The sequence below is a fragment of the Megalops cyprinoides genome, chromosome 19 (genome assembly GCF_013368585.1).
Source record: "Megalops cyprinoides isolate fMegCyp1 chromosome 19, fMegCyp1.pri, whole genome shotgun sequence".
Lineage (NCBI taxonomy): Eukaryota > Metazoa > Chordata > Actinopteri > Elopiformes > Megalopidae > Megalops > Megalops cyprinoides.
In genome coordinates, this window is record NC_050601.1 from 893940 (window position 1) to 913939 (window position 20000).

General features: G+C 48.5%; 2 protein-coding genes across 2 annotated transcripts in view; both read right to left on the bottom strand.

Moving 5' to 3' along the window:
- LOC118795216 (GEM interacting protein) overlaps nt 1-11928 on the bottom strand; it is a 26438-nt gene extending 14510 nt beyond the window's left edge. Inside the window, exons 1-5 of the mRNA XM_036553616.1 lie at nt 11304-11928; nt 9265-9408; nt 3419-3509; nt 3054-3150; nt 2760-2823 (exon numbers count right to left, since the gene is read on the bottom strand). Of these exons, the coding sequence (XP_036409509.1) occupies nt 2760-2823; nt 3054-3150; nt 3419-3509; nt 9265-9408; nt 11304-11544 (637 nt within the window). The 5' untranslated portion in view covers nt 11545-11928. The remainder of the gene's footprint in view (nt 1-2759; nt 2824-3053; nt 3151-3418; nt 3510-9264; nt 9409-11303) is intronic.
- A 2516-nt stretch (nt 11929-14444) lies between these two features.
- colgalt1a (collagen beta(1-O)galactosyltransferase 1a) overlaps nt 14445-20000 on the bottom strand; it is a 10870-nt gene continuing 5314 nt past the window's right edge. The window contains exons 8-12 of the mRNA XM_036552714.1: nt 19375-19481; nt 17734-17866; nt 17394-17521; nt 15644-15850; nt 14445-15479 (exon numbers count right to left, since the gene is read on the bottom strand). Of these exons, the coding sequence (XP_036408607.1) occupies nt 15212-15479; nt 15644-15850; nt 17394-17521; nt 17734-17866; nt 19375-19481 (843 nt within the window). The 3' untranslated portion in view covers nt 14445-15211. The remainder of the gene's footprint in view (nt 15480-15643; nt 15851-17393; nt 17522-17733; nt 17867-19374; nt 19482-20000) is intronic.

The window sequence follows — 20000 nt, forward strand, 5'->3', positions numbered from 1 at the left end:
CACTCTGACTCTGACATTCTGATTCAACACTCTGACTCTGACAATCTGATTCAACACTCTGACTCTGACATTCTGATTCAACACTGACCTCTCTCACCTGCTCTGTCACACTTATCTGTTAAAATCAAATCTGTAGCCCTGATTTCTACAGAAGACAAAAAATGACCACCCAACCAAAGAACAAGGTCCACAGCTCCCTTAAGCAACTGGTGTCCGGTTCTGCGTTAGCAGCTCTCTCTCTCTGGAGCCACACGCCACACGCTCACACTCCACTCTCCTCCCCTCCCCCTTCTGTTAGGACAGGCGCCCTCATTTTCACTTCTCTCCTTCTAAAAGAGGAATTCCTGTCTCTGCCTTCCCCTATCACCGCGCGAGCCAGCGGCACCCGGGTCAGTAACGCCATACAGCAACAGACAACAGTCCTTGCTTCTAGAGGGTAACTCCTCTTGCAAGAAAATCACAGTGTGACACAACAAAATCCTCCAGGAAACAGCTTGAGTCTGCCACTCACAGTGCTAATCTCATCTCTCTCCCTCTCTCTCTCTCCCTCACCTCCCCCTCTCCCCCCTTTCTCTCTCTCCCTTCTGCCCCGGGACTTGTGGGAGGGGATAATCTGGGTTTGACTGACAGGCATTAGAGTGGCCTGGGGTTTACCCCCTGGGATGGGACAGGGCTCCCTACAGTGACAGAACGGGGGGTAGGGCAAGCCGAAACACGCCTGCCTCTAAGGCGGGAGTGACTTCACTAACACAGTCTGTAGCTCAGCCTCTCTCCGTCTCTCTCTCTTTCTCTCTCTCTGCGTTTAGTAGACAGGTCCCGTCCCTGCTTCTCTCTCTCTCTCTCTCTCTCTCTGCGTTTAGTAGACAGGTCCCGTCCCTGCTTCTTATCACTTTTGTCAGCTGCCACTGTCAGTCAACCCTCCCGACACCTGCCTCTCTCAGCTTCCTGTACCAGCCCTCACCTTCCACCTCTCTGAGTCTGCTCATCTCCACTGTTTTCCAGGAGTCTCTCAGTCACCTTCTCCCAGGTTCACACTATCATGAGTCTCTCAGTCACCATCTCCTGGGATTACAGAATCAGGAGTCTCTCAGTCACCTTCTCCCAGGTTCACACTATCATGAGTCTCTCAGTCACCATCTCCTGGGATTACAGAATCAGGAGTCTCTCAGTCACCTTCTCCTGATTACAGAATCAGAAGTCTCTCAGTTACCTTCTCCTGGGATTACAGAATCAGGAGTCTCTCAGTCACCTTCTCCTGATTACAGAATCAGGAGTCTCTCAGTCACCTTCTCCTGGGGATACAGAATTATTGTGTAGGTTTTCCCCAGTTGCGCCATTCTGTCTGGAAACTGCTCTGTCTGCGCGGCTAGCTATGACCCTCCGCGTGGCTGGTTGCCGTGTGTGGCGTTGGGCTTTTCGGGGCAGACAGGAACACTCTGGACCTGCGGAAGCAGCCAGAGCGCAGAGAGCGGTGCTCTGGGACTGCGCGTCTCTGGACTGCCTCCATGATTCTCTTAAACGATGTGTTATTTAAACACTGATCTGACTCTGTAATCCCTAATCTCGCCTGGCTCCGGACCCCTGCTGACCTGGCTCCACCCACAATGCTGGCCCCGCCCACTGAACAGACTGCTCCTGCTGATCTGGCTCCGCCCACAGCTCTCGAGCTCTCCTGCTCCTCCTTGCTTCCAGCGCTCTTACTCCTCGCTCTCCATCTCCTTCTGACTGAAAACAAAACAGGCCACATCCTCCCTCCCCCCACCTCCTCATCTCATTAGTGCAGAGCAATGAGTGGAGAGAGGAGATCAGAGTGCTCACACAGAGGAGATCAGAGTGCTCACACAGAGGAGATCAGAGTGCTCACACAGGGGAGATCAGAGTGCTCACACAGGGGAGATCAGAGTGCTCACAGAGAGGAGATCAGAGTGCTCACACAGAGGAGATCAGAGTGCTCACACAGGGGAGATCAGAGTGCTCACACAGGGGAGATCAGAGTGCTCACAGAGAGGAGATCAGAGTGCTCACACAGGGGAGATCAGAGTGCTCACACAGGGGAGATCAGAGTGCTCACAGAGAGGAGATCAGAGTGCTCACACAGAGGAGATCAGAGTGCTCACACAGGGGAGATCAGAGTGCTCACACAGGGGAGATCAGAGTGCTCACACAGGGGAGATCAGAGTGCTCACAGAGAGGAGATCAGAGTGCTCACACAGAGGAGATCAGAGTGCTCACACAGGGGAGATCAGAGTGCTCACACAGAGGAGATCAGAGTGCTCACACAGGGGAGATCAGAGTGCTCACACAGGGGAGATCAGAGTGCTCACACAGGGGAGATCACACAGGGGAGATCAGAGTGCTCACACAGGGGAGATCAGAATGCTCACAGAGAGGAGATCAGAGTGCTCACACAGAGGAGATTAGGACATGTGTTACTCTCAGTGGGAGGGCTGCACACTGACCTTTGCCTTCCTGAACACTAACCACACGCTACATCTCTGAACACTAACCACACGCTACATCTCTGAACACTAACCACACCCTACATCTCTGAGCACTGAACTGCAGCTCTGAGCTCTAAGTCTCTTCTCTCTGGCCAGGGGAATGTCTGGCTTCTGATCCTTCTCCAGCCTTTCCCTCCATTGGTTAAATCTGAATCCTCAGAGGCACAGCTTGAAATCCTGTGCACCTCATACACCCAATCCTGAGACACCCCTTTACCTTTGACCTCTGACCCCCAAGAGACAGGCTGAGTGTCCTACCTGAAAGTACCAGTTCCTTTTCCTCCGCGTCTGGGTGAAGCTCGGCACAGTAGCCATCTTCAGACTGCAGAGGTCAGAGGTCAGAGGTCACACAAACTGAACTACCATATGTGAGAGTATTACAGGAATATTACGGGACAAATGCAAGAATACTGCGATGATAAATGCAGGAATACTAGAGAAACACAAGAGGAGACTCTGTCTCCACGAGGCCCTACATGCCCGGTTACAGGCCCGTCACAGCGTCTCCACACTACAGAATAATTCCCTGATTGACAAGTAACAGCAACAGACCGTTATCTCATCCAGCTCTGTGTTTTCGGTGGTTTCCGTGGAGACCGTCTCCGTGATGGACTGGGTATCGGGATCTGGCAGCAGTTCGTCCACAGTCCTAACACACAGACACACACAGACACACACACGCACACACACAGGTGTAAGTTCTTAGCAGTAGATGAGCCATGCTAACTCAGTGTAGATGCCTCTGTCCCACAGGCGGGTTCAGCAGGAGAGATGCAAAGACCTACCCCTCACTCTGCCACACACTCTAATCTGGCTGGAGGGTGGCAGGCTCACTGAAACTAACATCAAACCGGTGAGATTCACTACCACTACCATAACGGCGTCAGTGCCAAATCGCACAAACACCTGATACACACCCTTGGACCAGGGACAGCTCGAAGTTGTCGAAATCGCGGAAGATCTCGCTGTAGCGCTTGACATCGGAGGACCGTGATTGGCTCTTCACATCTGCAGGGAGGAATGAGGAGAATGATGAGCAAAGATGACATCAGCAGGAGGAGAGAGAGGGCAGAGGGGGAGAGGGTCACAACATCTGGAGCAAAACCGAAACGACTCAGGAGCCAATGATTGCAGTACCCAGAGCCCACGTGGCCAATCAGAGCGCAGAACCTGTGAGGAGGGAAACTCCCAATCAGAGCACACGCTGTGTAATAAGTGGAATATCTCATCTGAGCACAGGCACTGTAAAAAGTGCAACATGTCATCTACATCCTGTAGTTTGTATAATATCTTAGCTAGAGCTCAAATCCTGTAGGAAATATTTCAGCTGGAGTGCAGATCCTGTAAAAAGTGTAATATTTCACTCAGTTCCTTCACAATAAGGAGTGGAAGGGAAAGCCAGGTCATCGAGCAACTTTAATAACCCCGTACAGGCATCATAAATGAGATGGACATGAATGGAGTGATCCATTTTCCAGCTAACATTAAGCATGAAGCGTTAAACTGGTTTGCTGATGGTGTCCCTGGCATATTTGGGAATCCCCCGGGGACTCGACGTTGCCTTGCGCTCTCCGCCTGAGCCTCTGTGGTGTGGGGGAGGCGCATCGCGCTGTGATGTGAATGGTGCTCTTCAGCACATCAGGCCTGATGAGGTTCAGTGATGCTGGGACACACAGACCTGCCACTGAGCTTCCTCTGCAAGGCCCCACGGCCAGAAAGGCCAGGGTGGGCGGAGCTGACACCTGCACTGGTACCGACTCACTCTGGATCAGAGCATCTGCTAAATGCCAATAATGTAATGTAATGTAATATATATATATTTCGAATATTACTGCCACTCCTAAACACTAAAACTAATGCATCTTCACTCTTCACATCATTATACTCCTTCAAAGAGTCATGTTTACAAATGGAAAAACCTCCGTGTCCCGCCTGCAACACGCGAATTGTGCTGTATGTAGTGGTGCTAGGACTGGTGTTAGGACTGGTGTGAATTGTGCGGTATGTAGTGGTGTTAGGACTGGTGTGAATTGTGCTGTATGTAGTGGTGTTAGGACTGGTGTTAGGACTGGTGTGAATTGTGCGGTATGTAGTGGTGTTAGGACTGGCGTGAATTGTGCTGTATGTAGCGTGAAAACGCTCTGAACCTCCTATTGCAAAGCAGGATCTGCACGCTGACCACCACAGCTATTAAAAGCATCTTTACATCACTCTTCTCTCATCACCTCACTTCCTTTTTCGCTCTGTCCTAACTCAGCCTAATACTACTGCAAAAACATTGCAATCAACCCCAATCCTCTTCCTGCTCCACCACCTCCTTCTCTAACCCTCCCTCCTTTTCCCCTTCCTGGCTCTTGCTCCCTCCATCCCTAACCCCCTACCTGTCCCTCTCACTCTCTCTCCCTCCACCTCTAGCCCCCTACCTGTCCCTCTCACTCTCTCTCCCTCCATCCCTAACCCCCTACCTGTCCCTCTCACTCTCTCTCCCTCCATCCCTAACCCCCTACCTGTCCCTCTCACTCTCTCCCCCTCCATCTAACTCAGCTTCTTATTCCTTAGCTGTTCAATCTGATTCTTGGTCTCTGTATCAGCTACCTAAATTAAAATGAATTGCAACGAGCTGTGAATACAACAGAAAGGTCTCTCTCTCTCTAAGGAGGGAGAGGGAGGGAGAGAGGAGAGAAAGGGGGGGCAGAGAGGGGAAAAACAGTGGAGGAAAGAGACGGAGAGGAGACAGGAGGCATGGAAAATCTACATTAATACACCTCAGAAGCATCATGCAGATTACTGGCATCTTCTTCTAACAACAATTAAACAATAATAATTGTGATAATAATTGTGTAATGACAATAATGAAAATAATCATATGCTGTGAAAACAGGATCACTGTCAGTCTGCAAGAAGAAGACACTGTATGTTTAGCTGAAATGGGGCTTCCTGCGCCTTGCTCTGGGTGTAAAATGACAAAGAGCAAGTGTGACCAACTGAAGTAACCAGCAGAGCGGCTGAGTGCTTTCAGAGCCTCCCTCAGCAGGGCTGGCTCCGCCCCAGCCCAATCGCCTTCAGGTGTTTCACTTCTCGGGTTCAAACGGCAGCTGGAGACTGGTCTTCGGGGACTATAAGTGGGTGTTAACTGTCAACTGCTTCAGACAAAAGAAGAACAAGAGAAGCCTTAACCAATCTCTCTAGCGCTCTCTCTCTCTGCTCCATTTAGGTCAACCACATCCTGGAGCAGCGTATGACAGGCTAGGCCCTCAGAAAAACAAGGCCTGCTTTTGTTCAATATTGTGTTTCATCAGCAGAGACATTCCTCTGCAAATGCACAGTTTTTTTTTAAATCAGATCAAAATCAAATCAAACTTCTGTCAGGTACAACACATGAAAAACATCCCTCCTATTCTCCTATACTATAGATTAATGTGTAATAGTATGTAGCCAATTTGAAATTGTTTTGTGGTTTTTTCGCAATCTCATACAGCAGCCACACTTTGGCTTGCCCTCATCAGCTCCGCAAATCTCGTTGCTTTTACTCATTCCTTAAATACTGTTGCTGATCTCTTAAGCACAGAAATATAGACATTAAACCCTAGGCTGAGTTGTAAATATGGTCTACCATGTGGAATTTGAACTTGAATTGTATTTATTTCTATTATCTATTTCAGCTCTTCTCGTATAAACGGGTATATGTGAAGAACTGTCTTTGCAATGCTTTCTGGGAATTGGAGGCAGACGGTTACAGAATGAGAGTGATTGTGCTAGTTTTAACTTAAACATTTCAGAAACATCATATAAAAATCAGCCAAACTCAATGCCTCCTAGCCATAGCCACTAGCTTTGAGGGTTCAGGTGGAGACTGGAGAAAACCTGAACTGAAGTGAGACAGGAAGTTATTAAAGTGAGACAGGAAGTTAGGTGTCATGTGACCACTCGTCACTGATGGAAGGTAAAGGTGGTTTCTCCGCTCCGAAACCCATTCCTTGCTTTTCTACATATATATATATATATATATATATATATATATATATATATATATATATATATATATATATTAAATTCATATGTGTATATATATATATATATGAATTTAATGGTAAGGTGATGAACACAAAACTAAATATTAATTTAGGGCGAAGGTACCCTTGTAGCGCTGTAGGTGGCACTAAACCCGACAGATTCTGTATGCAGCTATTTGCAGCGTTTACTTTACGCATCCATTTCTTCCTGGACATGTACTCCTGCTGATGTAACCCAGAATTGGATTTAGACTTTTTCCATGAAACCGAAAAAGCCCACATGTTGCGTAAACTGTCAGGTGTGTGGAAAGAGAAGGGTAGGTGGTGAACTCAGTACTGTACACTCCAGCACACAGACTGAGACTCTGAGACTGAGACTCTGAGACTGAGACTGAGACTCTGAGACTGAGACTGAGACTCTGAGACTGAGACTCTGTCCTCATACGGGACATCTCCACTCGCCCCAGGCTGTGATCACAGACATGTTTGAGCGAGGGTAGAAATGGCACAGTGCCCCCTACTGGGAGCATCTGCACCTGTTGTAAAGGGCAGGAAACATGATCCAACAGAAACTACTGCCCCCTGCTCCCTACAGACAAAATGTCAAACAAAGCATCTCTCAGTTCAGTAGCTTCCACAGTACTGTAGTCTTTGGCATTCAGGCACAGAGTAGAAAATCTAAGCACATCACTCTGTCTTTTCTGCGCATCAAACCTCTGTTCAGGACACAAATGCATGCTATCTGCAGGCATGCAATATTTCAGTGTTTATTACTGAAACATGCTGCACCCTCAAATATGCAAATATTTTTCTTTCTCTTTAGACAAACGCAGTAATATCTGCCCTTACAGACCAAAAAAATCTAGAAATAATTACTGCTGTCGCAAAGACAGATTATTCAATTCAAAGTTGTTTCCACATCATGTGTGTTACAGGTGAGCCCGGCAGAGAGAGCCACCGAAATCCTCCTAAATGAGAAGGCACATCTCTGGGCTCGGTTTCCACAGAGTCTGCTCCTGACAGCACGTTAACGGTCGCACTGTTGATATGATCACACCGTTTCCCTGGTTTTACAGACGGCTGTTGTGTCTTTGCCGCTGTCCGTCTGTGAGTGAGGCCGAAGGAGGGAGGGAGGGAGGAGGGAGAGAGCAGCAGACCACAGCGCCACAGCACACGGCGTACGGCACACGGCGCACGGCACACGGCACACGGCACACGGCACACAGCAGCCTCAACATGGAGGACAAGTGCACAGGAAGTGCCCGCGCGCCTCTGTGTCGGCCGGAGGGCAGAGGGAGAGAGGAGAGGGTGATGAAAGACAGAAAAAACCACAGAAAACAAACGAGTGAAAAGCTAAAGGAAGGAGAGAGAGAGAGAGGCGAGTAGGGAGAGAAGCAGGGAAGGAGAGATGAGAGCGACGGAGGAGACAGGAAAGACGGGATGCATCAGCCATCAGAGCGAGGGCACCGCCACCCTCCGCAGCGGCGGCTGAGACTCACCCTGGGGTTTGGCGCCCTCCATCCTTCAGACTGCCTCCGCTTCCTCGCTCAGCTCCCTCCTTCTCTTTCTCTCTTTCTTCTGCCCTCTGGCCTACATGCCACTGTCCCAATCACTCCACCTGAGACCAGCCTTCCTTCACCCCACTGTCACTGTCTCTCTCTCTCTCTCTCTCTCTCTCTCTCCCTCTCTCTCTCTCTGCCTCTCTCTCTCTCTCTCTCTCTCTCTCTCCCTCTCTCTCTCTCTGCCTCTCTCTCTCTCTCTCTCTCTCTCTCTCTCTGCCTCTCTCTCTCTCTCTCTCTGCCTCTCTCTCTCTCTCTCTCTCTCTCTCTCCCTCTCTCTCTCTCTCTCTCTCCCTCTCCCTCCCTCTCTCTCCCTCTCTCTCCCTCTCTCTCTCTCTCTCTCTCTGCCTCTCTCTCTCTATCACCCTCTCTCCCTCTCTAAGTGTGTTTGCACGGTCCTGGCTGAGAGAGAACTTCAGAGCTGGCAGGCTGTGCTCTTTCTTCACATTCTCACACACAGGCAGACACACACCGGAAAAACACTGCCGTGGGTGCGTTTTCAGCAGCTTTGTCACCGTTCCTCTCTCGCTCTCTCTCTTCCTCCCTTTCTCTCTCTCTCTCTCTCTCTCTCTCTCTTTCTCTCTCTCTCTCTTTCTCTCCCTACCTCTCTCTCTCTCTTTCTTTCTCTCCCTTTCTCTCTCTTTCTCTCTCTCTCTCTTTTGCTCTCTCTCTATGTCCTTCTCTCTCTCTCTCTCTGTAAGAAAGTAGGGTGACAGAGAGTTTTTCCTGTAGCACTGGCTGAGGTTGGCCAATGTACTTTCACCATCACCATAGAGGAAGTATGTCAGTGTCTTACTGCAGGACCCACCTATCAGCCCAGTCTCTTTCTCCTGAGTGTGTGTGTGTGTGTGTGTGTGTGTGTGTGTGTGTGTGTGTGTGTGTGCGCGCATGTGTCTGTATATGTATATATATGCATGGGTGTGCATGTGTGTGCATGTGCATGTGTGTGTCTATCATTGCACTTCAGACTTCAGTAGGCTAATCAAAAGTCCCGGTCACAATCATTCCAGTGAATTTAATGATTCATAAACTCATGGTCTTTTCTGGAGCAGTTTACCACCTCCCTTCCCCTCTGGGAGTGATGTAAGACCAAGCTCATGAGGTCAGCAGAGAGCAAAATGTCTGTGCATGTTACTGCAGTGCAGGCTGCCCCCTGCTGGCAGACACAGGTACAGCAGGTGAGGGGCTGACCTTGCAGGGAGAGGCGGAGAGCAGCCAGGGCGTGGCACACAGGGGGCTGTCTCAGGGAGGGGTAGCGGTCCATCAGGGGCTGGAGGGAGGAACACAGACCCTGGAGTCCTGCGTCCACCTGCAGCTGGGAGGGGCCACACGGATCTGCGGGAGAGACAGACCACGGAAGGAGTGATGAGCAGACAGACCGACTGACAGGCAGACAGAAAAACAGACAGACAGGCAGGCAGGCAGACAGAAAAACAGACAGGCAGGGAGGCAGACAGACAGAAAAACAGACCGACAGACAGACAGACAGACAGACAGAAAAACAGACAGGCAGGCAGACAGACAGACAGGCAGGCAGACAGAAAAATAGACAGACAGACAGACAGGCAGGCAGACAGAAAAACAGACAGACAGGCAGGCAGGCAGACAGAAAAACAGACAGACAGGCAGGCAGGCAGACAGAAAAACAGACAGACAGGCAGGCAGGCAGACAGAAAAACAGACAGGCAGGGAGGCAGGCAGACAGAAAAACAGACAGGCAGGGAGGCAGGCAGACAGACAGAAAAACAGACAGGCAGGCAGGCAGACAGGCAGGCAGACAGAAAAATAGACAGACAGACAGACAGGCAGGCATACAGACAGGCAGGCAGGCAGACCGACAGACAGACAGACCGACAGACAGACAGGCGGGCAGACAGACAGACAGACAGGCAGAAAGGTAGGCCAGTGTGGGCCCCTTTGGTACTCGCTGGTTCTGTAAGCTGCTGAGAGCTTCATGAACCACCCCATTGAGTCATCCCGGAAACATGTCCTGTGTGTTGGGGGGGGGGGGGGGGGTGTTACTCAGAAAAGCTGCTTCACCCCAAGCACAACATTTTTCAGGCCCATCCTGAACCACTCCAGCAGTCGATAACACATGACACCACTGGGTCAGTATTCACTGACTCATGTGGAACATGAGTCTGCACTCTCTATCATTTTAAACACATCTGCTTCATCATCAACACGACCCTTCTTCTACATTCACTCGGCCCCCAATGCCGCCCCCATCCTCTCAGCCACAACCCTGTCAGCCAAACACCTGCACAAAATTCTCATCTCCACACTTTATCACCGTATACATTTTACAATCGATGGGACTCGTTTCTAAAACTGGGGTGAAAGACACCCCCCGGATGTTTATGCTTTTGTGCCAGCCCCAGGCAGGGAGAGTACAGTGAGGCTCTGTAACTGTGGTTTTTAAACCCTGTACTGGGACAGGTAGCCGGGATGCTTCATGCTACTGTCAGCCCACAAGGGGTCCTATTCATTTCGAAAAACTTGGGGAAGGAACACATTTTACATAAATCTTACCTTAAATTGTATATCAACTATGACAAGCCACAATCCTAACCCTGAGACCAAAATTCCAAAAACCAACAAGCCCTGACCCCTCAGCTCGTGACCCACATGCACGTGCACAGCAGGTACACAGGTTTGGCGCGCGGCTGCTCAGTCACCCAAGCATTGAACAGACGCTCGTGTCCAGTGTGTACAAGTGTAATTACCGTGTAATTACCCATCTGACGCAAGGTGTGACGTCTTTGCTCCAGTCCCACACTGGAAGGGAAGCAATGTCTCTGCTGTGGGCGCGGTCCAGTAACGCTGCCCACAGATTCGGAGCGCACCTGAGTGACGACGACGTCTGAGAAACACGAGCGGAACGCAGGACTGAACTGATCCACAGATAACGGAATAAAAGAAAATTCCACCGGACGCCTTCGCTGGCCACAACCATCCTGCATCGCAGACACGGCACAGGCAAAAAATGTTGTCATGCAATTAGGTCACCTGATCGAAGTTGTAATGAGCAGTTAACATGCAATCAACACACTACACTGTAACAGTGCACAGAACAAGAACAGAAAGAAGTGAGTCATCATTAGTATTTTATTAATAATTATAGTACTGCTGTTAATAATAACAATAGTAATAATACCATACGACTTCGTTTCTATAATTATTCATTGTATTGGTACTATTATCACTATTACCATTAAACTGTATCTTACCATGGCAATGCTCGAACAGTTGTCTGAGCTGTTTGATGGCTCCCGCTACGGCCCGCAGTCTGTCGACTGTCCAGGCGAGGTCAGGGGACGCGCCGGCGGACCCGGGCGGGCCTACGCACCGGGTCTCCGGAACAATTTCGGCGTCAGGGAACGTTCCCGTTCGCACAGAACCACCAAAACTCCCGGCCTGTGGCGATTTACCCTCGCCCTGCTTCGGTACGTTTGCGTCCGTAAATGACATGTTTGTTCTTATTGCGAGCAAACACTCGATTTTGTTAATACATCGTAAAAAGTAGGCTAGGTGGTTGATTCAAAACTCCTACTTGCCATGGCAGGAAGTTTCCCGGGAGAGATACTTTAACTTAACCTGTTACGCTCGCATCAGCGGTAAAGCCCGTCCTTAAACATCGGGCGGAGGGGACGCAGGTTACCTGTCGGCAGGACACAGCGCGTTTCCCCTTCGTAAATGCCCCCTCCGCGCAGTCATTCTGGTGAAACCATTTCACTCCGAGTTAATGAATCTCGCATTCCCGTTAAACCGTGAAATCCGGGTCATCTCAAGTCCCGAACCGCAGGTGAAAAATTCTCTACTCCATGAGGCGACGGCTGTGTCTCACTCCTCCTTCCCGTCTGTCTGCGATGAATTCTTAAGAGGAAACAGTGCAATGTGTTATCCCATTCTTTGCGCAGTGTGGGTACATGGAAGTCATTGTTAAGAGCCTGAACTACTGTTTTGTCGGTGATAATCTCTTGTTCGACTAAGCATCTTGCCCGACCACATTCCTCTCTCTCGCAACATTCTTGGCGTCCTCTCAACCCTTGTAGTTTTAATCGTTTTGGATAAATGAATCGCTATAACAATAGACAAGGCAGTCGCGCGCCCCGCCACGTTAACCCCTGCGGCACTACATTGCAAAAGTATATTTTTTGTGATAATTTTAACGTTCGCGACAACGTGCTGCATGTGGCCAGACAGCATATTTTAAGCATACTATAATTCGTTTATCAAAGTTTGCACGAGAAACTCCCTTTTCAGTCCTAACCTGTGGAATTTTGAAAACGCGCACCAGAAGGAGATTACATTTTAGACATTTACCAGAACTGTAGAAGCACGACTTAAGCACTATCAAAAATATTGCCAGAACAGAAATAACAGTATAAAACCTTTATTAATCTTGGGTTACTTCAGGTGGATTGTACGGACTGATCCAGCACCAGAAAAATCACCCAAATGATTTTGAACGCAGCAAAGCCACAGAGCCAGACAGACAGACAGGTAGGCAGGCAGGCAGGCAGACACACAGACAGGCAGACACACAGACAGACAGAGGTTTACGCCCCTGTGTTGACGCCATGAAGAGGACTTGAGGAATGATCCATTTCCCTTAGGTGCCCAGTTTATGTGAATGTAACTGATATGTAAACACAATTTCATCTATGATTTTAATACAACGCGTCAGTTAATAGTTGTCATTGTGAAGTTTTAAGTCAACATTTGTAATCTAATAGGCATGCAAAAATAACCTTGACCATCAGAAAGACTGGCAGTAAGACAGTGACTCTCTATTTGATACATTACAATACAGAGCTGAACAGCAACACTCTCACCAGCTCCTGCAAGACACCGTGATGAACTGACTACACCAAACGTACCTGGAAAATGCCACTTCCATCCTCCTGAATCATGTGAAATTATCATTTACACCACACAGAATGCAACAAAATGGGTAAGGACACCAGTCCAGTTTTCTTCCTGGAACTCCCTCCCTCCTCTCCACGTCAGGGGCAATCATATCCATGCGAATTCGGGGCAGGAGTCATGAAAACTCCTCAAATGCTTTCCAGCTAACTGTGAAAAATATGTTCAGGTAAGAAGAAAATGTCCTAAGAACAAAACATTTTTAACAAACATTCATAGGCTCATACAAAAGAGACAAACTATCTGCCCTCCAGGGAAGGGTTGTAGTGGACTCACAGCTGTCTGTCACAGTCCAACGTACAGAGCGACCATGCAAGTACCATGTGAAAGGGGCAAGAAAACAACTTAGTTATACATTTTATACAACGTCCTGACCACAGAAGCATTTAATTTTTTTTATTTTACCTTGTTTCAATGTCAGTTGAATCCCGCCTCTGGCCCCCAAAATGTGGTGGATATGTTTGGCAGGTTTTTGGCTGGACTTTGTGTGTTTATGTGCATGTGTCTGTGTGTGTGAGTGTGAGTGTGTGTGTGTGTGCGTGTGGCTAAGACAGATGTCTGACTAAAGGTAGCTAACCCAATGATAATGTTTTTGCCACTCCAAGGTGAAAAGAAGTTCTGCTGCATTTACAATGATTCACCACTAGAGGCACTAGCAGAAAGGTAGCCTGCAGATTAGCTGGCCATGTGGACACTGCCTGTTCAGCATTTACCCACCTGTGTGTGGGAATTTAAAAAATGCCCTAGGAAAGTTTGACATTCAAAAGAGCACTGTCCATCTGCACTTTCCCCCCCTGAGTCTTTCATTTTCTCACAGCAATGAGGTCATCCAGGCACTTCATTCTTCAAAAGACTTTAATCTTTGGTGTAAAGGCACATTTGTGAAATTAAAACATAAAGTGACAAAATGAAAACATTCCACACTGTTCCAAGACTGCACTCCAGCTCCAGCTCCCGTCCCTCCCAGTGTGGCCAGCAGGAGGCGCTATAGCGACAGAATCAAACACACAGCTCTGCATCTTGTTCTGCACCACTGTGGGAGTGTGGGGGATGGGGCTGGGGGGTGTTTTCCTTACCAGGACCTGGGGGATGCTGGCAAAAGCGTGGCCTGTCAGAGTGCAAAGCAGAGGCAATGTGTGGCAGAGATACACCCCTCCAACACAGCGGCACAGTATCAGTGAACACTAATATCCTAACAGTCAGCATGATCAGTGTTTCTAATGAATGTGCTCACATGAAGATTTTATCCTTTCTCTCACTCTCACTCACGGTATTGTATTTCAGATCATACTTTACATTACATTACACTGCGTTAATGCCATTCAGCACAAGCTCTTATTCAGAGCAGCTTAGATAGGTTACAGTTTTATCCATTTATACAGCTGGATGTTTACTGGGTTAAGTACCTTGCCCAAGGGTACAACAGCAGCGTCCCAGCGGGGAATCGAACCGGCAACCTTTCGGTTATGAGCCGCTGCTCCTTACCACTGCACCAGACTGCTGCATGCTTGGCTCCAAACGGAACCCTCTCCCAAATCAACCAAAAGAAATAAAACTGTGTATTTTTACGAAGACAGGAAGTATAAAAAGGCCTTGAAAAACAAGAAGACAAGTCGAAGATGAGTGTAAAGCTCCAGGCTGACCTCTTCCTGAGGGGAAATACAGGTGACGGTGGTGGAAAAAAACAAATGGTTTCAAGGTCCAATCAGATGTGTTCCATCCATGCACTGTTGTCCAATCAGATGATTGTGCGCCCGTGGTGGTCCAATCAGATGACTGTTCCCGTGTAGCAGTCCTCGCAAATATAACAATGTCATATTACTGCAAGCAAATCCAGACCAAACTCAAAGAAAGGAATCTCAAATCTGGAATCTAAAAATAAAAAAATGCAGACTAAACAGTAAAAAAAGAGCAGAACTGAAACTGGGATGTTTCCTTTCACCCTGCTTCAACGCTGAGGTGACCATCCCTTGTCAGGGTGGAGTCACAAACCCACTCTGGGAAACATGTAACACACCCCGGTGACTACCAAAAGCCACCCTAAAAATCCCCCCAGCAGTGGGGTCAAGGAGCAACTGTAAAAGGGAGAAGTAATTCAATGGAGCAGAGCTAGGTATGTACAAAAAACAGCTCTCACTACCACAAGAAATGGCAGACCCTTTCCCTGCTCTCTCCTCTCTGTCCTGCTCTCTGTCTCCCCTGGTGGTCATCACAGCTCGTCGCGGGCGGTGCTGTCGAGGGCAGACTGGAGCACATCTGTGTTCTGGGCCTCGGAGCTGATCTTCTCCTGCTCCTGGGTCTTGCGAGACCGGGCCCGGTCCCAGTCCGTTCGGACCTTCTCATTGTCCCAGACGGTGGAGGTCTCTGTGTCGCTGACATAGCCGGGGTCGCCTGTGTAGTGGGTTGGGTAGACAAGGAGGGGCTCGGCGGAAAACGCCTTCAGATCCCGTGTCTCGAACTGCTCCATGTAGTCAGAGCTGTGAGGGAGAGGGAGAAAAACTCTCGAACACCGGGAAAAACAGGAAATAAAACTGCAGGCAAGAGAGAAGGGAGAGAGAGGGAAGAGAAAGGAGGGAAGACAGGCGTGAGTGTGGATGGATGAGTGGAGTTTGACTCATCCTGTTGGGGGAGGTCCACTTACACAGGATGTTTATTGAACATGACAGGAAGGAACTCGTCCACCGGGAGCATCCTCTTCAGAGGCTCCGCCTTCAGGAGCTTTCTGGCACCTTGTAATGACATCATATACCCGAGCGTCCAATAGGAGTAGTCCGCCTCTACCAGGTTGTGGATGTTGGGCACTGCTTTCTCTGGGTGATCTACCTGCATCCTCTTCCTCCCAATGTAACTGTGTGAGAGAGAGAGAGACAAAGAGAAAGGGAGGGATTGTTTATGTGATGACTGAAATATGTCATCACAGTGAAACATTTGAAATTAAAGATCAAGCTGAGAGGGGGAGACAGCAGATGTGCAGAAATGTAAATGCTACTTCAGCTGCCATAAACCTCAAAGTGCTGGGTTAAAACTGAAAGGTACTGTATCCTTATGCTTCACTCTGCGCTCCAATGCAATTATCTTCATTCCCAATGAGACGACCTACAACCAGCTCACATCCCCAGCGGTGGGAACAGCGGACAAAAAGGGATCCTGTAATCTGTGTAAGCAGCAATCTGGGGAAGGCGCTTTGAAGCACCCCGAAGAGAAAAACCATAATGGTCCTTAACAAGAAAAATGAATTACAGTTCCATAGGAGACGCTCTTAACCAGAGTAACTTGCATAGCTTACAAATGTTACATGTTATGGATTTATACAGCTGGATATATACTGAGGCTGTTACCTGTTACCGTTTTGGCAGTTACATTACTGTGTCAGTGGTGGTTATTTAAGGCAGTCCATGTTTTCTGTGATTATTTTGTTATTCCACTTCAGATTAGTAGGACCATTCAGACCCATGATGCTCTTAAAGATACTAAAACTGCTAATGTCTCCCAGTACACTGGCCCACAGCCCAGAATCTTCAGCTTGCTGTAGAATGGCCCTGGCAGGCCTGGGCCCCTGCAGCAAGCGTAAAAACCAGTAATTGGTCTCCAGACACTACCAGACATCAGGAAAACCAAAAATATCACATGATTTGAAGTAATACAGCCCTATGCCATGCATTCAGTTACAATTACATCTGAATGATCTGGTAAAACGAGTCATGCCATTGCTTAACACTGATGTGGGGTTTGGGGTCCACTAATTTACAACTCATGGGTCGATCATCAATTCTGCAGAATGCAGACAGGACAACGCTGGTCCAGCATCCATCTATAAAACAAATTCACGACCATAAAATTCTGAGTGCATCTGGAATCAAGTCTCCAGCACGCAGTACTTCGCTCTGAAGCAGCTCTCTCAGGCACAAGGTAACGACACACTAACACACAGCACACCACTAACACACAGCACACACCAGCCTCACACCTCTGCAACACAACAGTCCTGGAACCGTGTTGCCAGACAGCAATCAATCACTGCTCACCCGGTGAGCCAAATTACGAAATGAGGCAAAACCTACAGCGAAAGCAAACTGGACCGTGGTTAGTAAAGCCCTAAAAAGAGACAGCTGAATTAGCAGGTGTGGCTACACTCTGAGCGAAACCGAGTGGAGACCTGGCAAACAGACGGCTGGGTGACCACAGCCTGAGGGCTGAGACAGGATCAGGATAAGGCCAAAGGGAAACAGGAGAGGCAGAGAAACACTCTCTTACCCCTCGAGAAAAAGAGCAAATGCAAAACAAAACGATAAAAGCTATAAAAAAGACTCCACCACTTTGTTGTTGGTGTTGGTAAATGTTTGTGTGCAGTTCCAGAGGAAGCCAGTAGGGGGCATGTGTGTCGCACTCACATGAGGTCCCAGTCCAAGCCTTCACTCTGCACCTCCTTCATCAGGTTCTGCAGGCGGCGCTTGAAGAACACCTCGAAGCGCAAGTCATCCTCAATCACCAGGGAGACCTTCAGACCCCGCTCCACAATCTACACACACAGAGCAGCGTCAGACAGACACACACACACACCCACACACACACACACACACACACACACACACACACACACACACACACACACACGCACACGCACACGCACACGCACACGCACACACATATGACTGCTTCCCCTGATTCCAGCTGATCTCTACCATCCACAGCATCAGGGCCTAAAGCCTGGGCCTTGCCTGTGTTCCTCACCTCCTTCCAGATGTTGTAGTGGGAGAGGAAGCAGCCCAGCTCCCCCTTGGTGAGGGGGCGGCCGTGGTAGGGATCACTGTACCCGGGAAGCATGTGGATGCCCATGTTATGGATCTCACTGACATTCAACGCACTGATGCAGCAGAGAGAGGACAGGGATGGAAAATAAACATTTATTAAACATGTATTCAGCACAATTACAGACATTACAGCCATCAACAGCAGTATGGAACCTCTGTGTACAAACAGATCTCTCCCATATATACCCATGGATATCCCTTTTACATAGAGGCACATATCTCCTTGCATGAAGCTTCATCAGCCCTGATCATACCCTAAACTAAAGACAGCTCCTCGGACAGAGGAATGTCCTAATCAAGGTCTGAAGTCACCTGTATTGTTATGAATTCTGTCTCATCTTTTTCGGGCATGTTTTGAGAATGGTATCATTCCCTTTGTATGGTATAAATCTGTGACGACACCATTGTGAAATGATCCTGACAGAGGCATCAGCCTCATGAACGGTGTGTAGAATTCGCTCTGCAGCATTCTGAATAATTTCTCACAAATGTCAGGTCCACTTGCGGATGAGCAGAACAGCATTCATAAAGCTGGAGCCTGCATTGAGCATTCACCTCTGACTCAGAGGTGGCCCAGGACCGGGGGCCAGAGGACAAAGCTACTTTCGCCTGTTTTTCTGATTTTCAAAAGGCTTTTGATTGAGCGAATAGAGACCTCCTTGATTCAAGATATTATTATGGCTAGAACTCTGATGCAATCAAAGCTTTTCACGCAGCTAAAGATTTTAACACTGGCTGCTTCCCAGCTCTGTAGGGGGTAAGATGGGGGTGTGCTTTCTGCAGCACCATTTGCCTTATAGCTCTCTTAATTAAACAAATCTCAGATTAGATAGCAGATATGACACGGGGGCATTTGACTGTACACTGATGATATAATTCTCCCAGGCAAAATGGAAAGTGTGTTTTAAAACATGTTGAACACTGTCCGCACATGCTGCCTTCAACAGACATTAAGGATAAACAGGGAAAAAACAAATTATTAGGTAACGAAGGAAAAGCCCGCAGGCTGGTTCCTCTGGTGCAGCTGCCATATACAGCTGTCATGCATATGCCTTGGGTTCGGCTGAGTCACACGATCTTACAGGAAGGCCACAGCTAAGCAGAGCCTTGCTGCTGGCCTGTAATCCCAGCTGCAATCGTGCGCATGTCCACTGCAGAATTACGCTGCTGGTATACAGGGTTTCAGGAAGCATATTAAAGGCCATTCTCCACAATGCTGAGCTATACGATGCTTTCCTTGTGTGCACACACTCGCACCACATTCATGATCAGTCTGTGGAACCAGCTGATCAACATGCCGGGGGGACAGACGCAGGGGGTGTGTGGTCACGCCCGTACTCACTCCCAACCCACAGACAAAAGAACATTCCGTTATCTTCAGCGGAACAGAACTAAGGTATATTTACAAGGATAAAATATAATGTGAAGTCAATAAAAGCAAAAGGAAATTATAGTAAACTGATTCAGCAGTGTGTTCTGATTGGGTGGTGTGTATTTATTGCAGTGTATTGATTGGGCAGTGTGTTTTCATTCATTCACGTGCAGTGGTGAGGTGACGTACTTGCCGTCCACTGCAGCGATGATCTTGCAGGTGATCTCCTGCTCGTACAGAGTCCGCAGCATTCGGTTCCGCCTGTCCGTACGGCGCTGCAGGTTAATCATGAACACCTGCAGAGATACGCCCACATCAGGCAGCACAACCAATCAGCATCAGGGACCAGCCATGTCAGCAGGCAGCACAACCAATCAACATCAGGAACAAATATGTCAGCAGACAACACAACCAATCAACATCAGGAACCAGCCATGTCAGCAGACAACATAACCAGTCAGCACCAGGCGGTGCTTGCTCTTTAATGTTCTGTTTTCGAACCCTGGGGTTTTGTTCCAGCTGAACCCTGTTAACTGAGTACTCATCTAGGGTCCAGACTTGCAACAGGGACTGGACTGTTAAAGACACTGCAGACAATGCTGACCTCAGCAGCCCAAACTGCCCAAACTCAACTGACCTTTGCTAATTATGCTAACAGGGTTCTGATTGGTTTGTGTGCAGCCTGTGACATATCTGACTGACTACAGGGCTGCCTTGGGGTTCTGAACATTCAGATGTCTTCAGCTTAAGTTAAAAAAATGTTCCCCAGTTAAAAACTGACCTCCAGATTGTTATGAACAAAACTACTCATTGAA